This window comes from Lissotriton vulgaris, chromosome 12 (genome assembly GCF_964263255.1).
Source record: "Lissotriton vulgaris chromosome 12, aLisVul1.2, whole genome shotgun sequence".
NCBI classification, from domain to species: Eukaryota; Metazoa; Chordata; class Amphibia; order Caudata; family Salamandridae; genus Lissotriton; species Lissotriton vulgaris.
In genome coordinates this window covers 488,345,135-488,368,112 of record NC_141700.1, presented here as the reverse complement: position 1 = coordinate 488,368,112, position 22,978 = coordinate 488,345,135, and the positions used below count along the sequence as shown (strand labels likewise).

Below are 22,978 nucleotides of genomic sequence, written 5' to 3'. Positions count from 1 at the left end.
TATTTGGCAAAGGGTGACGATGTTTGGGAGGAGCCGGGTGGTAAGCTCCACATGGGTAAATATATTAGAGACCGAGCGGAGTGAGAAGGTTGTTCCACGGGCCAAACCAAAAATGGTGTCGGTGGAGACAAAGGATGACGATGTATGGGAGGAGCCGGGTGGTAAGCTCCACATGGGTAAATATATTAGAGTCCGAGGTGTGGGGACTGGTGAAGTGGTGGCATCAGGCACTAAAGTGGAGAGTGGCATGAATACTGGACGGAGGGGCCAGGTAAAGAGCCTTGCAGAGTACAGAGCTAAAGTTTAATAAAAACCTCCTGTACATGGGTGTAGCAAAAAGCCCCCAGGTGCGCATTTGACGTTGGCCACAAAAGAGCACGTTTGAAGGGGGGAATATGTTGAAATGTTGAAGCTACTTCACAAGGAGATGCGGTCCGAGGAAGGGTCTAAGGAAGAGAGGTATGAGCTGGCCGAGCCGCTTACGGTGCCGTTGACAAAATGTAAGCTGGAAGGCCTATACTTACCGTAAGTGGTTACCTGTAGGTGCCGGCCCCTTCAGGGAAGGCATACCCGGGGAGGGGTGGGTAGGACAATAGCTACACAGTCAGAATCAGGAGCGTGAGGGGAGTTTTTATGAAGGCTTGGGCACAAGGGAGTATGGTAAGTTCATACCTGAGTTCTCTCAGTGCGGAAGGAAACACCGCTTGGTTAGGTGTTGGGGAGTCAGGGCGCAAGGAAACCTGCAGGGGCACCGGACAGGTGCTTTCACATCTGGGCCTCCACAACAATTCCCGGGCGGTAGGGGCGGTAAGGAATTTCAGGGTCATAGACCCAAAAGCTTCTACACCAGTCAGACTAACAGCTTTGGCGTCAGGGTCTGGGGAAGTTGAGTGTTTGGAAGCACAGCAGGTCCTGTTGGAGAGTTTAGAAGAGGGGTTTCGTTGGTATTAAACGGGGCCTCAGCAGAGGCGGTGTCCAAACAACTTCGAAGTCAGCATTTTAACATATGGCAGGGGTGCAACACAAGTTGGACAAAGAAATCTGTGAAGGAGGGTTGGCAGGTCCTTTTGATGGCTGCCCAGTGGATGATTTGATTTGTTTCTTCGATTGGGAAGGGTGTTCCCAAAGAAGAATGGGGTCAGTACGGACTAAGGCGACACCTATCGTGGCTTGAGGAGTTTTCAGTAAAAATTTTCATGGATGAGGAGGCAGCCCCAGTGTCATATTTCCCAGTTTAAGTTGCTATGTCATTGGTTGTGACCGCGGGCGCATTCACAGATATTGCGACAGGCGTCATAAAATCTTCATTTCCCTTGCTTCCCATACTCCCGGATGATTGGGGTCTTCTTAGATTCCAGTTTGAAGGACGGTGGTATGTGGATAGGGCATTTCTGATGGGTTGTTCAATGTCTTGTAGTTTGTTTAAGTGTTTCAGCACCTTTTTTCAGGGGTATTTTACACAGCACACTGGTCCGAGGCTGGTAACACACTACTTAGATGTCTTCTTTTGTAGGTTCCCTGGGCTCCACGGAGGGCCAGGTAGCACTAGGCACTTTCCACAAGCTCTTGGAGGAGCTGGGGTTGGCTCTTGGCACCAGAGGAGCAATGGGGCCATGTCGACCATGTCATTCTTAGGCATGGATATTGACTTAGTAGGAATGCAGGCACGGGGTCGGTTGATAAGAACCCGAAAATGTTAGTGTTGTTGGAAGGAAGGTGGGCAAGCATAAATTAACACCGATGGACATCCAGTTTTTGTGGGGCTATATCAATGTTGCCTGTAAGGTAGTCAGGGCTGGTAGGACTTTTTGCAGGAGATTGGGTAGGGCGATGTCAGGTCATTAGCTGCCTTTCCACCATATCCGCTTGTTGGCTGCTGTGTAGGTGGACCTGCTCATGCGGAGGTCAATTTTGCATTCCTTTGACAGATTACTATGGGTTTCAAACGATGACTTTCAGTGGGATGTTCAAGTATTTTCAGGACCGGCAGGTGGCGATGGGTGTGGTATATTCTGACAAGGCAGTTGGTTTTCGGGGTCGTGTCTGAGCGGAGGTATTTTGGTGGGAGGGGCATCAAAGTTTTTGAGCCTTTTCCTGTGCTGGTGGCATTGTCGCCGTGGGGTGAGGAAGCTGCACGTTAGAAAGTTTGGTTCAAGATTTACATCTTGGCAGCGGTGGAAATTATAAACAAGCAGTCGGCTAGGGTTGTGCAGTTTGTGAATTGGTTGTAGGTTTGTTCTTGGCTGCTTTAGGCTTGATATGGCGTTCTGGGCACTTTTTATCCCTGGTGTGAACTGGGAAAATTGCTGCTGCTTGGTCTCACTCGCAGAGGAGGGGATTCTGTGGTTTGGCCATGTAGGTGGATAGGATTCCGACCGCAATACCGGAGCAGCTGTGGTATGTATACAACGCAGGGTCTTTCAGCTGGTGGTAGTTTCATTGTCAGCTCCTACTTGCGCAGTTCTTTCTCTGGCCTGGAGACAATTTATGGCATCTGGTGCTTGTCAGCGGGAGGAGTCAATGGGGTGATCAGGGGATGTTTTTCAGTTTAGGGGTGTTGCCTGTATTTTGCCGGGAGGGTTTTTGAAGTACGCTTGTTTTATGAACAGGCTTGTTTTCTTCTGGGGCCTTTTGGGTATCCGAGCTCTTAGGTTATATGTTTCACCTAGGTGTCTCCTGCCAGTAGGTTTTTCTTAGACAGGTTTCATATGTCTGGAGAGGGTTAGGTGGGGCTGCAGTGCGCATGTATGTAGTTTTTTGTTGGCTTGGGCTCTGGGACGTGTGGCTCTTCCCTGTGTGAAAGTTTTCTCTGGGCAGGGGTTTGTTCTGGCGCATTGGGGTGGCAAAGGGGTGAATTGGTCCTAGGTTAACTGCATTGCTGTGGGGTTTGCTGGCACTCAGGTTGTTGGAAGGCTGCCCATGTGTTCGGAGCATAGCAGGCATTAGGTATTAGGGAGTCGGGCATGTACTGCGGTTAGCAATGTGTTCTGGTCAGGGGGGGAGTTTTTCTAGATACTTCATTTTCTGAACAATTTTTGTTATCAGGTTCGGCCATAGTTGGAGGCTCCTGGGTGTCTGTTTTGTTACTGGAGAAGTCCTTGGTATTGGGAGTCTAGCACGAACGAGAGGCGTTTTTTTTGTTTATTGTGACTCTCTACATATTTTTTGGCACATGGCATTGTGTAGGAGAGGGGGGCCTGGGGGGGGGAGTTAGCTGCTACCCTCTTAAGATAAGTTGTTAGGATTTTACGTACAGGTGAGTCATTCCATCGGAGTACCGGTACAGTGTGTTGTCCGAGGAAAGTGGGACTCGCTATTGGAATTGATGGACCAAGGGGGGCGCACTATATGTCTAGGACCTCCATGGAATGCAGGCCATTTGTCTTCTCTTTATACCCACGAAGCTGCCCGCTTCAGTTTGGTAAAGCTACGTAGTACATTACGCGCCATGAGGATGCTGCCTGATACAGGAGGAGAGGGGAAGAAGGGAGGCAGGGTGGAGAATGCTGCACTGTAGTTGTAATGATAATTTGATATTGCTTCCTGGGGCTCATTATAGTTTGCATGTTGGGGGGTGGGTGGGAGGGAGAAATAGAAAAGCGGACACGAAAACTTCCTATTGTAAGGTTGAATTCGCTTGTTAGCTTGTATGCATATAGCAGACTTCTGACTAATGCCGCCCGACCTCAGGGATGTGGGCTAAATGGCTGTGTGTTATCGTAATTAGAAGCTGATGCAATACACATGCTGGAGGCAAGAGAGCAGAACGGACTGGTTGTATATTCTATGAGTTTGCAATAAAAATATATAAAAAAAAAAAATGTTCCTGCTTTCCCTGTCTTATAACCTCTGTTCCTGGCTCTAGCGGCACCTTTCCCTGTAGGCAGCTTCTCTCCCCTAAATCCTCACCAAAAGCCAATGGCATCTGTGTAAAAAGTGAGGCCTTGTTTCAGGACTTTCTTTCTTAAAACTGCTGCCCCTGGGAGGATCTCAACAGGCCCATTAGCATTGCAGAGCAAGCTTTCAAAGCAATCTCTGACATGCTGGAAGTTGCATTTAGGGGGGGGAGGGGGGCAGGCCTTTGTATTGAGATTCACGGCCCCTTCAGCCCCCCACCCCTACCCCATGGCTACTGCCCTGACTAGTCAGAAAATCTTGAGGCAGTTCATTGCACTGCTTTTTGCCCTGTAGATTATCCACTTCAACATACTCACATGCGTGAACATCCAAACTCATGCACAACATTGCTCATCTTCACTGGAAGTCCAACAATCATAGTCAACTCTCATAATATTAAAACAAGATTTATTTGGTGAAACTTTAATTACTGGGCTGTGACCCACATCAGCTTCTTCTTAAGGTGTTTTAGGTGTTGATGGTAGGTTGGTCTCTCACCAAGGGATTGACTTTCCTTCCCAGTCCAGCAGACATCCATTATTTTTTTCCGTGAGACTGTAGAGAACATTCAGGATCCCTTCCACGCTGGCTTTTGGGGTCAATATAGCCTGGAAAAAGACACACAATGTTTAGTATCACTGGTAACAATTCTCGTATAAAGTTTAGTTAAAACTCTTGTACAAAAAAGCTTTTATATACGGCCAAAATTTTCTGATTTCTAATATAGGGGATCGGCACTAGTGTGGTCATTTATATTTTAAATTTGTGGTGCAGCAACTCTATTTGTTTTCTCTGGTTACATCACAAACCTCACACTTGTTCACTAGTTCAAAAGTTGTCTCTCATACTTTATTGACAGCATATCTAACTGCAGTGAAATCAACCACATTCCTACCCCCCTCTTCCTCTAATGACACGGTAGTGACCTAGGGGCATATTATCAAGGGTGGCGATAGAGAATTATCGCCGCTTTAGCAAGTTGTCGCTAACTGCTGTTAGCAACAGCTTGTAGGCGATAGCGAGCGGTTTGGGGCCCGCATTGCATGTCAGCGATATTTATTGCTAATGACATGCAAAGTGGGAGTTCCCAATCTGTCAGCGACTGAAAGCAGTCGCTAACCCAGCTATCGCCTATTACCAACACAGGCGTAGCGTTGGAAATATTCGCGCTAAGCGTGAATATCTCCAAAAACTAACACCTGCTCAGACCAGTTCTTAGCCATTATATCCAATGGGAGGTGGATATAATGGCTAAGACCCTGTTAGCGATAATGTGTGAATATCGCTGTATTCTCAGCAATATTCACGGATTTTGCCACTATCGCCTGGAATTTTATCGCTTTTGAGATAAACGTTGCTAATAGCACGTTATCTCAGCGATAAATTCCAGTGATGCACGGTGATAAAAATATAGCTGCTAAGCCTAGATAACGATAAATATTGCTATTTGTTGATAATATGCCCCCTCATCTCTTACGAATTGGGGAGACTCTAAGGGGCATATTACCAAGGGGGGTGATAGGCAATTATCCCCGATTTAGCGGCCGTTTTCGGGCGCTAAGCGGCGATAATTCTATCGCCCTATTAGCAAGCTGTCGCTAACTGATGTTAGCGACAGCTTTTAGGCGATAGCGAGCATTTCGGGGCCCGCTTTGCATGTCAGCGATGTTTATCGCTAATGACATGCAAAGTGGGCGTACCAAACCAGTTAGTGACTGAAAGCAGTCGCTAACGTCGCTATTGCCTATTAGCAAGGCAGGCGTAGCGTTGGAAATATTCGCGCTAAGCACGAATATCTCTAAATACTAACACCTGCCCAGACCAGTTCTTAGCCATGTTATCCAATGGGAGGTGGATAACATGGCTAAGAGCATTTCATCGCTAATGCGTGAATATCGCTGTATTCTCAGCGATATTCACGCATTTCGCCGCTATCGCTGGATATTTTAGCACAATGGAGAACAACATTGCTAATAGCATGTTTTCTCCGCTAACATATCCAGCGATAGGCAGCGATAAAAAATTCGTTGCTAAGCCTATTTAGCGATAAATATCGCTACTTGTTGGTAATATGCCCCTAACTTCTCTATGATACGCATATCATAATACACAATTCCAGTGGTACAGAAAGATTATTTAAAGCAGTAGTTGTTCTGTTTTTCTATGGTCTCTATTACTAGTGCCGTGTTATTTAACAAACTCTGCTCAAACACCTGTTTACACAGAGATCGCAATTACCAACCAAGCACTGTTAGTGACACTCAGTAATGACCGGATGTGATGCAGATCACATCATTGTTAATGTTCGGCAAGTCAAACCTTTTGGTGCTAATTTTGGTGCGGAAAACCCCAAAACACTATTATATGCCTCATTTTTGCAGCCTCAACTTTTGACAGGCGCTTCACTTCCCACAATTCCATATCAAATCCTGGGGTATGGGATTTAACTATTCTGCATTGCTGAACAGGAGAGAGCAAAAGAGTGCCATATCTACGAATCAGTGGCACAATTCAGCTCTCTCCCCGCATTGACGCAATTTAGGCTGCCTTGTGCCCGTAGAAATACCCTTGCATTATAGTGTAATTGTGTCTGCGGATTCAGCACACGTGTAAAGAGGAAAAAATAAGTAGAAATAAAAATATATCTCAATGCTACGCCAGCCATAGGGAGGCACACGATTTTGTCACAAATACATGTCTGTACATCAAGGATTTCTGTCAAAATCCATAGGCGGACTTATATCTATATATATTTATGATTTGTGTCCTATTTGTTGCCCTTATAATATTGTGGTATGGTGCCACCATCAGTTATATTGACCTCCAATAATGTTTGTTTACTGCTCATCAAGGAAGGGTGGTGCATGGTGGGTTTGACTGCTGTAAGTTGCCTTAGACTTCTCCAATATCTATCATAGATATTGTTTTAACTCTGGTTCTCACTATTTATTGTACTGGACATGATAAGCCTCTAGAACCTGTGTTTGGATTTCCTGTTGAGGAAGGCTCCATTGTAGCTATTAGAGGTCCAATTAAGAGGCATTGCTCTATTATCTGTGCCTCTTTCTGGATGAATGATTGTACATGTGCTGGAAAGGTGTCCCTTCCTTCTCATAAACAATCAGTAATGGTGATTTGTAACTTCTGTCTGTGCTGCTTTATGCAGCACGCATAGAAGTTGAAACTCGTAATTTTTTAATGATTGTTTAGGTGCAGGAAGGGACACCTTCCTGCACATGCACAGTTACTAGTGGTGATTTCCCTTATCTATATCTGCTGCAGAATGCAGCACACATAGAAACAGCAAAATAACGAGGAGAAATTAAAGATTTCTGCTTGTTTCACCAGGTTAAGATCAGGTTTCCCTGATATTATTTTTGGTGCTGGCCCAAGATTTATGCCACCCTTGTAAATAGGGGCAGCATCAAAAAGCAATGGGTGTTGTGACGAATGCCCATCACAACAACCATTGCCTTCCACTTTCATGCTAAGTGCTGCATGAAAGTGGGCCTAATTCACAAGGCGGAGTTAAGCCACATTAAGTGGCTTAACGCTGCCTTGTAAACATGGCAAAGGGCTTATCGACACTAGAACTTCACAAAAAGTGATGTTCTGGTGGTAATAAGCTCTTGTAAATATTGCCCTAATTGGCATATAATTAGGATGTGGGGTTTTAGGTTTAAACCTATAATAACTGATAAAACCCCACTGAAAGAAAAATAGCCCTCACCGGTGAAAATATATAAACACTGAAAAAACACCTGGACAACCACAAACTAAATGGCATTCAAAGAAAGGAAAAAAAGAGTGAAAGTCATTTTTTTCTTCCTGAAGGGGTCAATACAATGTAACTTTGTTATACAAGTAGCAGTAAGAAAGACTGGCTAACATTATTCTGCTTAAATTTTGTTCTTTAGGGATGCCACTAAAATATTGTTTCTTCTTCCTTTTACTTTTTCAGTTTTGTGGCCTTTTGTCTAAAGATGCAGGGTTTAGTTTCACGTTTTAGGTCTAGATTAATTATTTTATAACCTATAGAGAATCAGGAAATATCAAACACATATTTGATATTTTGACTGCATTTGATTCTTTCACCGATAGGTAAAACGGCTGGTTTCATAAAAATCTTTCCTAATATGTGTCATCACATTTACCCACAGAGAATGGGTAAAAACCCTTAATACATCAGACCATAGTTTCTAGTGGGTCAGTATTGATAGTAGGTGAATTGCCAACACCTCAGGATTTAAACAGTCAATGCAAGGTATAGTGACAAGTATATATATCACCAAGCATTTTTTGATAGTGGTGAAAACATGACACCAGACTTTTGGAAAACATGGAATGCAGTGTCACTTGTAATGCTCTGCAAAAAAGGTTCTTTCCAAGTTCAAAAAAGATTGGAGTGATATTGTTTGTATTTGCAGTGATTCAGCTACATATATAAAAACGTTGTGTGATGACCTGTCAAAATTGATACCCGAGCTGAAGTGATTCCATGTAGTAGATCCTTGCCACGTGTTAGATGGTATGCTGAAAGCATCTTTACAATCTTAAGAGTTAATGAGGGATGCTATTGACTTTTTAGTCCATTCTGGTGCACTGGTTTCTAATGCACAGGAACAAAAATGCAAATATTTATAATTTTGTGCTTTATGGGGCATCAAAGAAAGAGTCATCCCAACTGCGTCCCTTAGCTGATGGTTCTCAGCCCAATGGGCTAAGAATGCTGAGAGGGCCATTACACAGAAGTTTACATGGGAAGGAAAGAGCGAGTGCACATGACCCAAAGACTCACTGAAGAAGTATTGTATGGTGTACTACAATAAGATTAATTTGCAAAAATCTATTTGGACCTCATATACACTATATGTACACTGTCTAAATACCATGTTCTTTCAGAGCAGAAAGCAAGCAATAATAAAAGCAAATCGTTCCATAAACACAGGAAAAACACTTTTTCTGTTGTTTTTAGTGGCGCGAAAATGTGTAAACACTGATAACAACTGTTTTTTAAGATATTGAAAACACTGAAAAAACCCCACCAGAATTTACCAAAGATAGAAACTGAAAACAGGAAAGCCTACATATAATCCACCATTTTCTTTTTTATCACTGGTTTCGAAACCCAATTTAATTTCCCTCCATCAACATGGATGTCATACTTCCTTTACAATTACCTCCTTAAAAGTTACTTCGGTAAATGCAATTCTTCAACCATCCAGTAAAGCATTGGCAAATATCTGTTTATTGTAACTCCCTCAAGGGTGGCATAATTTCCATTTTAGAAACAAAAATAGGATATAGATAAGCTGTTTCGCTCTGCACTGGTTGAGTTCAGGACTTGACTTGTTTGACTGTATTATCAAATAAAAATTGTGTTATTACTCTTGAATGAGTGCTGGGCCTTACAACATAATCTCTTGGTCAAGCTGTTAAAGATTTTTCCCTTTTGGTCATATGGACCTTTGTTAGCTGATCCAACGCTGTCTCCTCCTCCTGCTTCAACACCCTCTGCATACTCCGCAAGATCTACATATGGATCCCCAGTGAAACAAGAAGGACAGTCAACAAGGCCCTCGTCAGCAGCAGGCTGGACTATGGCAACGGCCTCTATGCGGGATCCACAGCCAAACTCCAGAAACGACTATAACGCATACATTACACCTCTGCACGCCTTATCCTCGACATACCCCGCTACAGCTACATCACAGCCCACCTGAAAGGCCTGCACTAGCTCCTCATCAACAAGAGGATCACCTTCAAGCTTCTCACCCACGCTCACAAAGCACTCGACAATGCCGGATCAAGGTACCTCAATGAGCGACTCGCCTTCTATGCCCCAAACCGCCAGCTTCGCTCTGCTGTCCTCGCCCTCGCCACCGTCCCCCGCATCCGACGAGCAACTGCTGGCGGCAGATCCTTCTCCCACCTCGCCGCCCAGACTTGGAACACCCTCTGCCTACGACAGACTCAGGACCTGCTCACCTCCAGGAGACTTCTCAAGACCTGGCTGTTCAAGCAGCAGCAGCACCCCCTCACCCTTCAGCGCCTTGAGACTCTCACAGATGAGCAGTGCGCTCTACAAATGTTTTGAATGATTTATTGATTAAATGATGTTAAGCATTGAAAGGGGAGGACATCAACAATATATTTTGAACTTGTGAAGCTCATCTGGCTATACTATAAGGACCAGGAATTGCAGAATATCGTTAATGGGTTTTATTTGAATTACCAATAAATCCAATATATATGCAAAGCTAAACTAAATACAATAAGTACAGCAATACAATAGGAAGCTGAAATAGCTCAGTCGGTTAAGGTGCAACAAAATGAGATACAGAATTGTGATAGCCACATCAAAACAAATACAAATAAAAATTGTATTCTATAAACAAACTTCCCTTCTCTCTTCTAAACATAAGTCAATGTGGGATCATCTATCTAATTTGGGATCATACAAAGTGTCATCATGATCAGACTTCAGTAGAGGTCTAAAGTAAACAGAAATAACAGTTTAGCATAAAGCTTCACACTTGCAAAAATAAGGTAAGCAGAGAAGTCGACCCTTTCTAAGAAAAAAGTCAATTTAAAAATAACAGTAGATGCAGAAACATCCTTATCTCCTTTCATGCCACCAGGGACCAATCAAGCTTTTTCTTGAGAGCATCTGTAAAATCGCTTCAATTTTCCAAGGAATCGAGCTGAGACTGCGGTACTCTACCTTGAACATCTTACCATCCTGGTACATCATGAACAGAAGACCTCTTTCGACCATTGTTTCTCCACATTAATTGCCACGTTTTCCCTCAAGGCCTCTGGATCAGCAATCTAATACTAACAATAAGGATTCTTCTCTAACTAGCTAAAAAATTAGGGGCATATTATCAAGGGGGTTTATCTCCGCTTTTTTGGCTTTAAAAGCCAAGAAAGCGGAGATAAAATTATCTCCCTATTACCAAGCTGTCGCTAACACCAGTTAGCGACAGCTAGTAGGAGATAGCGATCATCTTGGGCCCCACTTTGCATGTCAGTGATATTTATCACTAATGAGATGCAAAGTGGGCGTGCCAAGATGTTAGAGACTGAAAACAGTCGCTAACATCGCTATCTCCTATTACCAACTTTTGGAGATATTCGCGCTAAGCGGGAATATCTCCAAAAGCTAACACCTGCCCTGAGCAGTTCTTAGCCATGTTATCCAATGGGAGGTGGATAACATGGCTAAGAGCATTTGCTCGATAATGCATGAATATCGCTGACTTTTCAGCGATATTCATGCATTTCGGCCGTTTTTTATCGCATTTGCGATAAACCTTGTTAATAGCAAGGTTTATCTGCGATAAAAATCGCCGATGTGCGGCGATAATTTTTGTCTCTAAACAAGTTAGAGACAAAAATTATCGCTAGTTGTTGGTAATATGCCCCTAACTCCGCAAAAATGGAAAGCATGCTGGCAAAGCAAAATGCATTCCAACTGAGACCGGCAGTTAGGCTAACTTTAACCAAGAATATAATGTACACTTCAAGTACATGGTAAAACATCCACACATGTGACTTGTAGAACGAATGTAAAAAGGGAGTAAAAGAATACTTGTTTACATATGAAAATATAACTTGAAGTGTACATGTAAAACTTGAATAAATAATGCAAGTAAGCTTGTTTTAACTGAACATTAGTGCACACATATATAAATCTCTAACCTCTACATTAAATAAATGTCGTTTTATTTCCATAACTTTATTCGATCTAATTTGAAAACGTAGATCATCAAAGTATACATTTTAAAAATATAAGATAGTGTCATTCATATCAATGCAATACAGTTCAATGCATATGAGTTATTAAAAACGAATAATTAAAATAGCAAAAAAACAATGTACAAGTGCAAACCAAAAAACAATGGGGAAATAGAATTGAGCTGTGCAAATTGCGCAATTCAATGTCTAGTATTTGTGCAGTGAACTTAATAAAAGAGTAAATGCTGAACTGCAGATTTCCGGTTGCCACATAAATACATAGGTTTAAAAACAGATACATTTAAAAAAAAAAGGGATTGCCATTTTAAGTTATAAAAGTCCTTTAAAAATATTACATGTGTTATGGGGATCCTTTATCTCTGCAAGACTATTGCGAGGAGATTACGTAGTATGTTCAGGGAGACAAATGAGTTTAAGCCTAAAAATTAGCATAGCTCTCAATTCTAACAAATGTCTCCCAAGCCCAGGGAAATAAGGTTACACGGAAACATACAAAAGGATCATGAAGCTTTTTCAGATAGAACAGGGCAATGCAGCACTACTTAAAACTGTGCTGTATTAAAAGAGGTTTAATATATCTGGCTCCCTGCTCCTTATAAAAATAAGAAAAAAAGAAAAGGTGGAGGTCAGACTGGGCTGATAGATTATCGCATGGGCAAGTTGTCAAGTCAGTGTGAGCATATTGTTTTGAAGGGAAACCCAGCATTAGGGCAATTAGGTTTAAGTGGAACCTTAAAAGAATAAACCTATGCTGCAGGTTTCTTACTGCATCCAGGTAGAAGTATTCATCCACTGTCACTGGTGGGATTGAGTGATAGGCCTTTACAGTTATTTTTAACTTCTGAAATTCCTCCCTTTCATAGGCTAGCTTTGCCAAAATGAGTACCTTTAGCCTCTTATAGGGAATCTGGAACATGAGATGGGATTTATATACAGCTCAGGGACTCCTAGCGAGTACAGATTCATGTTAACATACTCCAAACAGGGGCTCTTATAAGACTTATTCAATGAGAGGCAATTTAGTATAATAGTCTGGTTAAGATCGACTGTGTCCCTATTCCATATTGAGTGCCACAGCATGATCGGGCTGCTCTCACCCTGTCAGACACATAGGGCATATCCAGCACTAAGTGAGTGACATGGTTTGAAAATGAAAGAGGAATGTAAATGTATTGGCATTTATATAGCAAGACGATCCTCTATAAAAACTCATTCTCCAGCTTCTGTAGGGAGTCGGTGGGTACTGTGTCCCAGACCCCTGCCAAATAGGTCACTGCCAAGATCGTTTTAGCATTATAGATCTTTTTTAGGGGGTTTGGGCCTAGTTTTTCAATAAAACCAGACTGACGCCTTAGTATGCTCCATTGTTTGGGCCCTTCTACCCAGCATGTGTGACCAGGTTTGTTTGGTATCAAAAACAATCCAATGGTATGAGAAGGTCTCAACAACAGCTAATTCACGAGTTCCAATATGGAACAACTGAATGTTTTTGGGAGGGGGTAGTCCTGACAACAAGATAAAAGTTTTGGGCTCATTGGCCTTAAGATCCATGGATGACATAAATCTCACATAGGTGTCAATTAGGCGTAGCAGTGCTACACCTGTCCTTGCTATCAGGAAGGCATCGTCAGCATAGACAAGGATTGGTAATGAACCTGAGGGAAACTGTGGGACATCAGGTGTGCACCTTTTCAGGGCTCCTCCCACTCCATTTGTTTACATTGAGAATAAAAAAAGGGGGAGGACGCAGCCTTGCCTGACTCCTCTCATGATCCTAAACGGTCTGGTACATTCCCCGTCCCTTCCATAATGGACTGAGGCCGTTGCCTGTGAGTACATTTGCAGTATAAGAATAATCAGCCTGGAATCTATGCCCATCGCGGCCATAAGTGTCCAGAGTTTAGAATGGACTACGCAGTCGAAAGCTGCCAAAAGGTCCATAAAGGCCAAGTATATATTCCCTTCCTTTGCTCTGGTATATTTGGAGATGATCAAGCTTAAGTTTAGGCTTGGTCGATCGTGCCCCTGTCCATCTTGAATCCATACTGGGAAGGTATCAGGACACTGTTTTCTCTTGCCCAGTCTTCTAACCTATTAAGTAAAACGCCCCAGGGGTTTGGCGGTGGACTCAAGAAGAGAAATAGGCCGATAGTTCTGGGGGTTCGAATTATCCCCTTTTTTATATATTGGCACCATAATGCTTGTGTTCCATGGTGGAAGTGGGTTAGTCGTGGAGATTTCATTAAATATATTAGTTAACAATGGGGCCCATAGGTCTTGATGTACTAGAAAGAAGTCGATCGGGCCACATCTGGTCCTGGTGCTTAGTCGAGGCTGCATTTGGCGAGAGTGACGGTTATTTCCTCCTGGTTAAAAAGTTCTAGGCTTAAGGGGGTCTCTAAGGGGATATGGGGTTTAACCCCTGGGGCAATCATGCTCCTAAAAATCACCTCAAAATGCAACATACATGTGTCTTCATCCACGTGGTTATCTAATAGTTTTTCCTGTTCTTTCTTGAAGAAAGGGTCATTTACTGTCTTCCAGAAATCCCTACTACTATTTAGGGATGTGGCTTTAGCCAAATTTTGCCATGCCTCATCTTTTAACTCTTCTTCCCGTGTTTTACGAGCTTTCTTATAGGCCAATCGCAGCTCCTTAATCTGAGATTGATTCTCCATGTAATGTCTTGAAATCGAATGTATGCAAGCTACTGGAATTGAGGATCTAAGGGTAGTCCTAGACCTACGTTCAACTGAATAAAATCCTAAAAGCAAAATAATTAGTTTCACATTTAAAGCTATCAATACACCTGGTAGGATAAGCCTGTGTCTATTAGTGTTACTAGTTTCCAAGACTTCACTAAAATCAACCACTGAGCAGGAAATAGCAACAAGCGGATTTCTTCCATACGTTTCTATTTATGCAGTTGACAAAACAAAGTTCATAAATACTATGATGAGTTTATTTACAAAGTCTTCATGAGTCTTCACAAACCCTACTATGTCTTCTTTTATATGACACCCTTACACTCCTTCTGCAGCCTTATGACTAAGGAATCTTGGGGCATATTACCAAGGGGGGCGATAGGCAATTATCGCCGATTCAGCGGCCGTTTTCGGCCGCTAAGCGGCGATAATGCTATCGCCCTATTAGCAAGCTGGAGCTAACTGATGTTAGCGACAGCTTTTAGGCGATAGCGAGTGGTTTGGGGCCCGCTTTGCATGTCAGCGATGTTTATCGCTAATGACATCCAAAGTAGGCGTACCCAACCAGTTAGCAACTGAAAGCAGTCGCTAACGTCGCTATCGCCTATTAGCAAGGCAGGTGTAGCGTTGGAAATATTCGTGCTAAGCGCGAATATCTCCAAATACTAACACCTGCCCACACCAGTTCTTAGCCATGTTATCCAATAGGAGGTGGATAACATAGCTAAGAGCATTTTGTCTCTAATGCGTGAATATCGCAGTATTTTCAGTGATATTCACACATTTCGCCGCTATCGCTGGATATTTTAGCACAATGGAGAAAAACGTTGCTAATAGCATGTTTTCTCCGCTAACATATCCAGCGATAGGCAGCAATAAAAAAATCGTAGCTAAGCCTATTTAGCGATAAATATCGCTACTTGTTGGTAATAAGCTCCCTTAATATTTTCTTTTTTTTTTCAAAAGTTCATTTAATTGTCTTTAATAAAAGAACAGATCAAAGTTCAGTTCAGAGATCATGCCAGTAACAAATCGTGTCAGTCCATTCAGCGGCAAAGCAAATTCAAAGCGCAGTTCAAACAAAAAATCACAGATGTTCAACTGGAATTGCACTGTATCCTCTAAATCCCCTCTTGTTGTCATTTGTGGCAAAGCATGTTCATTCAGGGGATGAGTTCCTCTGAGAAGGTACCCTTGCTGTTTTTGTTCTCCTGAGTGCAGATCAATCATCTTCACTGTCACTCAGACAAGAATCCTCAGTATCCTCTGGGATTGTGTATGGTATATGTTCTGCAGGCAGACTTAAGGGCAGATTACGATGTCATTCGGAAAGTCTCAGAATGGAATTCGGATTCTCCAAATCCGATTCGGAACCTTTGTTTGCAGCTGAATCAGGGACATTTCAGACCGACCGATTATGATGCAGGTAAACTGTTAGGGCTGTCTGAATCGGTTCCGAATGGCATTCGGACAACCCGAGTCGGTCGGAGCTGAATTGTACAGCTTTATGGACACGATTAAGCAATTACGATGGCTCTTTTGGACAGCTGATCCGAATCGGTTTGCCCAACATGAAACGGCTGTCAGAATCAGACTTTGGTGGCCTGTAGAAGGCCCCCTTCACCCTGAAGCTGTTGGGGCCCATGGGACCCCTCTTTCCAGCCATGCACAGTGTGGCAGGCACCATGGGGTGACTGCCACAGGGTGCAAGGTTTTCCTCGACCACCCCTTTTTTCAATAGGAGCATGTGTTCTCTTTCGGAACACAAGCTCCCATTGAAGTCAATGCGAGTACGACCAAACGATGTTGCGAAGCATCATAATCGGTCGGTCAGACTCGCAGAACCCAATTCGGTCTAACACGATTCCGAAATCGCATTAGTCAGAAGAGTTTCCAAATACCATCATAATCAGCCCCTTAGTCTCTCTCTCCCCTTCCTTCTCTGCAACTGTCTCCAGCTCATACTCAGCTTGTCCCAGAATTAGGCCCTTCATTGGGGTCTGAATCTGGCTCAGACAGCGCCAGAGACCAAGACTCTCCATTCTGAACATCAAATGTCGACTCACCAAGATCCCTCTCATGCTGAGGATGCGCAGTTTCAGGTTCAAGTTGATTTTCTGTAACTTGTTCAACCACTTCCCACTGCCATTCCATTGCAACTTGCACTTCTGGGAGAGGTACTCTCACATCATCAATGGGACACTCCACTGTGAGTGTGAGCAGTGCCGATCCAGTTTGGGTGACCTCCACACTTAACAACAGTGTTCGTGATAAGGATGACTTAGAATGGTCCATGCTATTGAAGTTCTAGACACGTTTTCTTGATGTGTTTCTTCATTAAGACCAAGTCACTGGAACTGAGGTCATGACAGCACTCCTGATCCAGTGGGATGGTAGCAGTTATAACCTGGTGAGACACAGACTGCACCACATCAGCTAGTCCTTTGCAGTAATCAAGAATCATGTTATCTGTAATGTTCACAAGAGCATTTGCAGGCACTGCTGACATTCTCAATGCCTGATCCATGATGATTTCATGTGGGAACAGTCCTGTCCTCCAATCAGAAATGCTGTGCTGACTCATTAACACAAGGGGCAAAGCCTCCGACCACTTTAAAAGACGGTGAAGTACATACCTTGGCCAAGCTGGATTTCAACATCCATTCACCTGCTCGACTATGCCTAAAGTCTCAGGCCCATAACTGCAATGCAGCCTTTGCTCCACTTGTAATGCTGCACACAAAGTTTTCAGGACCTCATTAATAAAATGAGTTCCTCAGTCAGACTCCAGCGAAGTCGGGAAACCGAACCTTGGTATAAGTTCCGTCAACAACTACTTAGCTATGGTGAAGCTATCATTTCTTCTGGTCAGTATGCTTTAACCCAAAGCAAGAAGATACACACAATCACCAGGACATATCTCATCACATTACACACAGTCATCTCAATAAAGTCCAGCTGCATCCTGTTGAATGGCACTTCGGAATTCCTGTGTGGCTCAGTGTCACTGTGGTTCTTTCCACCTATATTCATCTGTTGGCACACAACACATCTGTGACACTATCCTTCAGCCATCAATCTACATCAAGGGTTAAGCAGTTCTGTCAAAACAATCTCACCAGTGTATCTCTCCAAACATGTGTGAGACCATGAAAATGTCTAGCTATTGGGGACAGCAAGCTATCAAGCAATACAATGTCTTCCATTTGCTGAAATCCAAATGTCATCTTCTCTTTTGACCCAACTTTGCTGTTCTGCTTCTGGCACGTCCTCCTGCAACCCTTTCACTTCTTCCCAATATCAGCTGTGGTTAAACAAAAGACTGAAACTGGTCTCATCTTCAGATTCATTTACATATTCAGCATTAAATGGTTGGGCCCCATGAGCACAATATCGCTCAACCTCATCAGATTATCAGTTGCCAACTGTAACATAGTAACATCCATTTCTGTGGGCTGAACACTTAACCACAGCAATTTTGGTAGGCAATTGCAATGGCTCTAACAATCTTGTGATAGGAGTGTCATTCCTTGTTGGGTATCTTGACATCAAGATTTTCATCTGTGACCATAACTGTCCAAAATCATGAACAACAGCATAGCCATACTGGTTAACATCGAAAATTGTCACTCTCTAAATACAGCAAACTCTAGTAAGAGTGATCAATTCAGCCACTTGTGCAGAAGACGCTATTTGAAGCCAGGAGGCTTCCTCCACCTCTGTGACTACAGACTACTTAAGAAGCTTTTAGGGCTCCTCCATCATCTCTCAGGCAGGGCCCATCAAAAACGATTATTAAATTGGACTCAGGGCCTCATCTTGAATCTCTGGCCTTGGCTTGGCACATAGTTGAGACAGACATGCTCTACCTCTCCATCATCACTTTCAATTTCAGGTAAAGGTAACAATATAGCAGGATTCAAAGTAGCACACAGCAAGATTCAAAGTAGCACACCTTTTCATAGAAATATTTTCAACCGCAAGTATAGTCTGTTCATACTTGGTCAGTCACTGTTGGTCAAATGTTGAGTGTGTGTATGTGGCAACAAAATCTCCATTGAGTGGGGAACAAACACAGTAAGGAGATGACCCATGACAATACTTTCACAACTCTCAATGCTGACATCTACTGCTGCTACAACTTTAAATTAAGGCATCTGGGCAGGCCTGCCACTACAGGATCAAGAGTAGCAGAAAATCAAGGCTTTGAGGGGCGGTGGGGATCCCAACAGTAGGAGAGTAGGAGCGGGACATGGATTGGTGCATGACAAATGAGAAAATGATATATCAGGGTGTTGTAAACGAATCTAGGACCCTAGTGTAAATTTTCCCGATTCATGCCCTTATATGGGTATACATTATCCAATCCTTATATAGGCATAGAAATCAGTACCATATTTGGCCTGAGCCTTGCAGGCCAAATACAGCATGGCTAATTCCACTAAGTTCCGAGAATCAACAACGATTTCTTGGAAAAAAACGCCTTCAGCAGCTAGGGACTTCCCCCTGCTTGAATATTGATTTATCCAAGAACTCCTGGAGTTTTCAAAGAATTGAGTCTTTGAGTGACGTTATTAGGTCGAATCATACGTCAAACTCGAGACCTTCAAGGTATAAATATGCCTACATTTGCCCAGACAAACACACGGTGGTTTGAAGCAGATTGACTAACTACTTGCCCGATGCCCTGCAGCAGCAAGTGCCGAAGGAAGCCGACCCTCCAGCTGACGCACTGAGAGACTCTGTCTTTTCTCCTGCTGAGAAATCCAGCTCCAGTGTTTCCGGCTTACCCTTGCGGGTATCTGGGAAATAGAGTCCTGAGAGAGAGATACACGACCTCCTTCATTCTAAAACCAAGGTACAGAGCTGATTAGACCCTTAGAGAATTCTTGGAATAGATTCTTGGCAGAGAAACTACTAAACTTAAGCTACTCCTCACTTACTTCTTCCCTTGTACTAGACTTAGGTTAGGTACACCGGGGTAGGCGTATTTTGGAAGCACCAGTTGAGTACCTTTAGTCATTATTTTATCACTATGTATTTTATATGTTTTAAGCAATTTATGGCTTAGAAACCATATCATGCTTTTACAGTACTACTTTATAATACTGTTCGTATTATATACCTTGTACTTTATAACCAGTATTAATATTGTAGCAGTACATTTCTTATGCTTGAGAAAGAAGACTGTTCAATAAATGCTTTTTATTCAAAACGCCCATCTCCCTATTTTCTCAGCACCTCTGGTGAAATGAAGCATGCACGATTGACTGAGTAAAATAGCTATCTATTGTTTCCGCGACTCTAGAGATCGATTTCTTATTCTTGGGAAACAAAGTTGTCATGTTTATGCGGTTGTCAGAAACTAATCCCTTCTCGTTATTCAGTCCTATGTCTAAACTATAGCATATGTTATTCCAATGCGCAGAGCCTATTGGGAATATAGGAACTACACTACAAGGGTAGAGGTTACCCGCCTAAGGGGAAAAAAGGTCTGAGTAGGATGGCGCTCATGTAGAGGCTGGGATATGGGACCCACCCCAATGCATGTAGATAGGGAGCAGGGTCCCCTGAAATCTCAGAGTCAAAGCCATTAAGTGTCAAACCGTACTGCAACTCAAATGGCCATCTTATTCCACCTGGGTTGCCCTGATGTGATTTTCTTTTATTCTTAAAGTGACATACACATTTTTAATGTGATTTCTCCTTGCTGCTTGATGTTTATGCTTATTTTATGGTTCTTTGTTGAAAAACAATAAAAAGATTTTTTTTAAAAAAGAATAGCAGAAAAATAAGCCACAGGTCTTTGTGCTTTGCCATGCATTTGTGCGAGTACTAAAGGAGTGCAGTCCTCTCTCTCTCACTGCAGAAAAACGCAAAAGCTTTGATCTAATCAGGTATTGCCAGTGCCAAGGTATGACAGAGACTTTCACTCAGCACTAGGAAGGCAACCAAGCAATCATTCTCCCATGGTACTGGATCTGCCATGTTACTTGTCTATCAGCCTCTGTAAAGACTTGGCTACTAGGGAAAAGTTGGGTATCCACTGTCCACAGTAGCCCACGGTTCCCAAAAACATGCTGACTTCTCTCCTGGTGGTTGACGGATTAATTTTCAGAATCTCCGAGATTCTCTCTTGGGACACCTTCCTCGCTCCCTTCTCAATGTGATGCCCAAGATACAAACCTTCTCTCTAACAAAACTACAGCTTTTCTCTGGAACACTTTATGTCCATTCTCAGCCAAGTGGTTCAGCAGTGCTGTGTCTCGTGTGCAAGCTTTCTGGGTATCTGATGCATTCAGAAGGTCGTCAATATCCTATACTAAGATAGAGTTACAGGGCATCATTAGGGACTCCAGGTGCTGCTTAAAGATCAAGGGACTTTCTGTATACCCCTGGGGCACTTGGTACCATGCCAAAACACAGTTCTGGACCCGGACAGCGAAAAGGTACTGACTGCCCTCATCACAGTAAACTGTTCAGCCTCACATGGAATCTGAAATAGAATCACAGCTGGATTCAATCCCGCAGGACAAGAAGGGACAACACTTACTTCTTCCCTTGTACTAGACTTAGGTTTGGTACACCGGGGTAGGCGTATTTTAGAAGCACCAGTTGAGTACTTTTAGTCATTATTTTATCACGGTATGTATTTTATATGTTTTAAGCAATTTATGGCTTAGAAACCATATCATGCTTTTACGGTACTACTTTATAATACTGTTCGTATTATATACCTTGTACTTTATAACCAGTATTACTATTGTAGCGGAACATTTCTTATGCTTAAGAAAGAAGACTGTTCAATAAATGCTTTTTATTGAAAACGCCCGTCTCTCTGTTTTCTCAGCACCTCTGGTGAAATGAAGCATGCACGATTGACTGAGTAAAATAGCTATCTGTTGTTTCCACGACTCTATAGATTGATTTCTTTTTCTTGGGAAACAAAGTTGTCATGTTTATGCGGTTGTCAGAAACTAATCCCTTCTTGTTTATTCGAGAAAGTTTCTAGAGACCTCTGAGCTAGCTGGCACTCACAATTAAGTTTAATATATACGATAGAGACCTAGTCGACTTCAGTCCTACATCTAAACTATAGTATATGTTATTCCAATGCGCAGAGCCTATTGGGAATATAGGAACTACACTACATGGCGCCCAACGTTTGGTAAGGCTATAATTTAACACTAGATACTAGAGTAACTCAGTCGTGCTTTTCACACAGACCCCTTTTTCCCGTAAAATACTCCAATAGAAGTCTGGAGTGGGTAAAAGGTTAATATCCGCCAAAACTCAGTAGGACGAAAATCCTATATATTAGTTTTAGGTTTATTCAACGTTGAAGGATACAGTGTTCCAAAATACTGTGCACCTAATCTTTGTTTTCTTGAAACTTGTTCTGCAAACTTTTATTAAACAATGTCGGATAACGGCGACAACAACGCAACCGGTGGAGCTGCAGTAAATGCGAACCAACCGGGTTTAGACGTTACAGGGTTTAATGAAAACAACGAGGATGCTGCAATCATCACGGCAAATATATGGAAAACCATAACTATAAAACTTATAGAAAATGGGGTATCATGGAGAGGTGGTAAAGTTATATTTGTTATAGAGGTACATGAAAATCGGCAGACAGAGGTATTCTATTCATGGATTACTTTTCCACAAGCAAATCCAGTAACACAGGAGTTTCACTACTACAAAGCAGATGAACCTCCAGTGGAATAGGTTCCTTTAGAGGACGTTGAAATTCCACTACCTTACCAAGAGCATCAGCTCTGGTTTAATGGCGCCCTACAACATCAAAATCACATTACCAGGCTCGATCCACTAGGTAGACCAGGAGCTACATGGCCGGTACTAGCCAGCTATACACCACATACTCACATAGTGTCGTGCCTGGTTGTAGGTTGTCTCGGAAACACCATGTAATTGAAGCTCAATCCTGACCTCCCCCACACCGGTTCACTCCACACCAATGATATATATACTTGGTGACAAGAGTAGATGCCAGTGTCAGGGACACAGGGGAACAAAACAAGGAAAGATGGGGGAAACACAGGAATCCGAAATCCAAGATGCAAGAGAACTGGTCAACACTTGCTCTCTCTTCTGAACCCCTCCTGTTGGTAAAGAAAGAGTGATTAAGTATATAATGTATATTATCTGTGAGTGTTTATGCTAGAACGCAGATATGGATGATACCTGATGATTACTTGCAGTGCTTCTACCTGTAATCAATCTTCCTTCTGTTGACTTCACAGTAAGGTAAGTAATGGGGGGTCTGAACAATGTATTTTCCTATAACATAGAGGATTGGGTTAGCAATAAGGGAGAGTCCACAGAATGCTTATAGGCATACGTTTTGGTAATGGTGTGTACCTAAGATGTCCAGTGCCTTTATGAATGTTGACCCTCTGTTTTCCATAAAAGTAAATCCTGTGTCTTAGTATTAATTCCCTGTAAATATAAAGGATAATATGAGAACTCTACTACAGAGTCTAATGCATATGTATCTCTCTTCTGTATGATAAGTACCTGTCTTTCCCATGCGAAGTTCGTAATCACTTCTGCCTCATATAATCAGTAACGTGAAACAACAGAAATAAACC

General features: G+C 42.7%; 1 protein-coding gene across 1 annotated transcript in view; it reads right to left on the bottom strand.

Annotated features, from left to right (window-relative positions):
* Positions 1 to 4,288: 4,288 nt before the first annotated feature.
* The window catches only part of LOC147676819 (uncharacterized), a 500,104-nt gene continuing 481,414 nt past the window's right edge, over positions 4,289 to 22,978 (bottom strand). Inside the window, exon 6 of the mRNA XM_086945234.1 lies at positions 4,289 to 4,505. Coding sequence (XP_086801360.1) covers positions 4,392 to 4,505 — 114 coding nt within the window. The 3' untranslated portion in view covers positions 4,289 to 4,391. The remainder of the gene's footprint in view (positions 4,506 to 22,978) is intronic.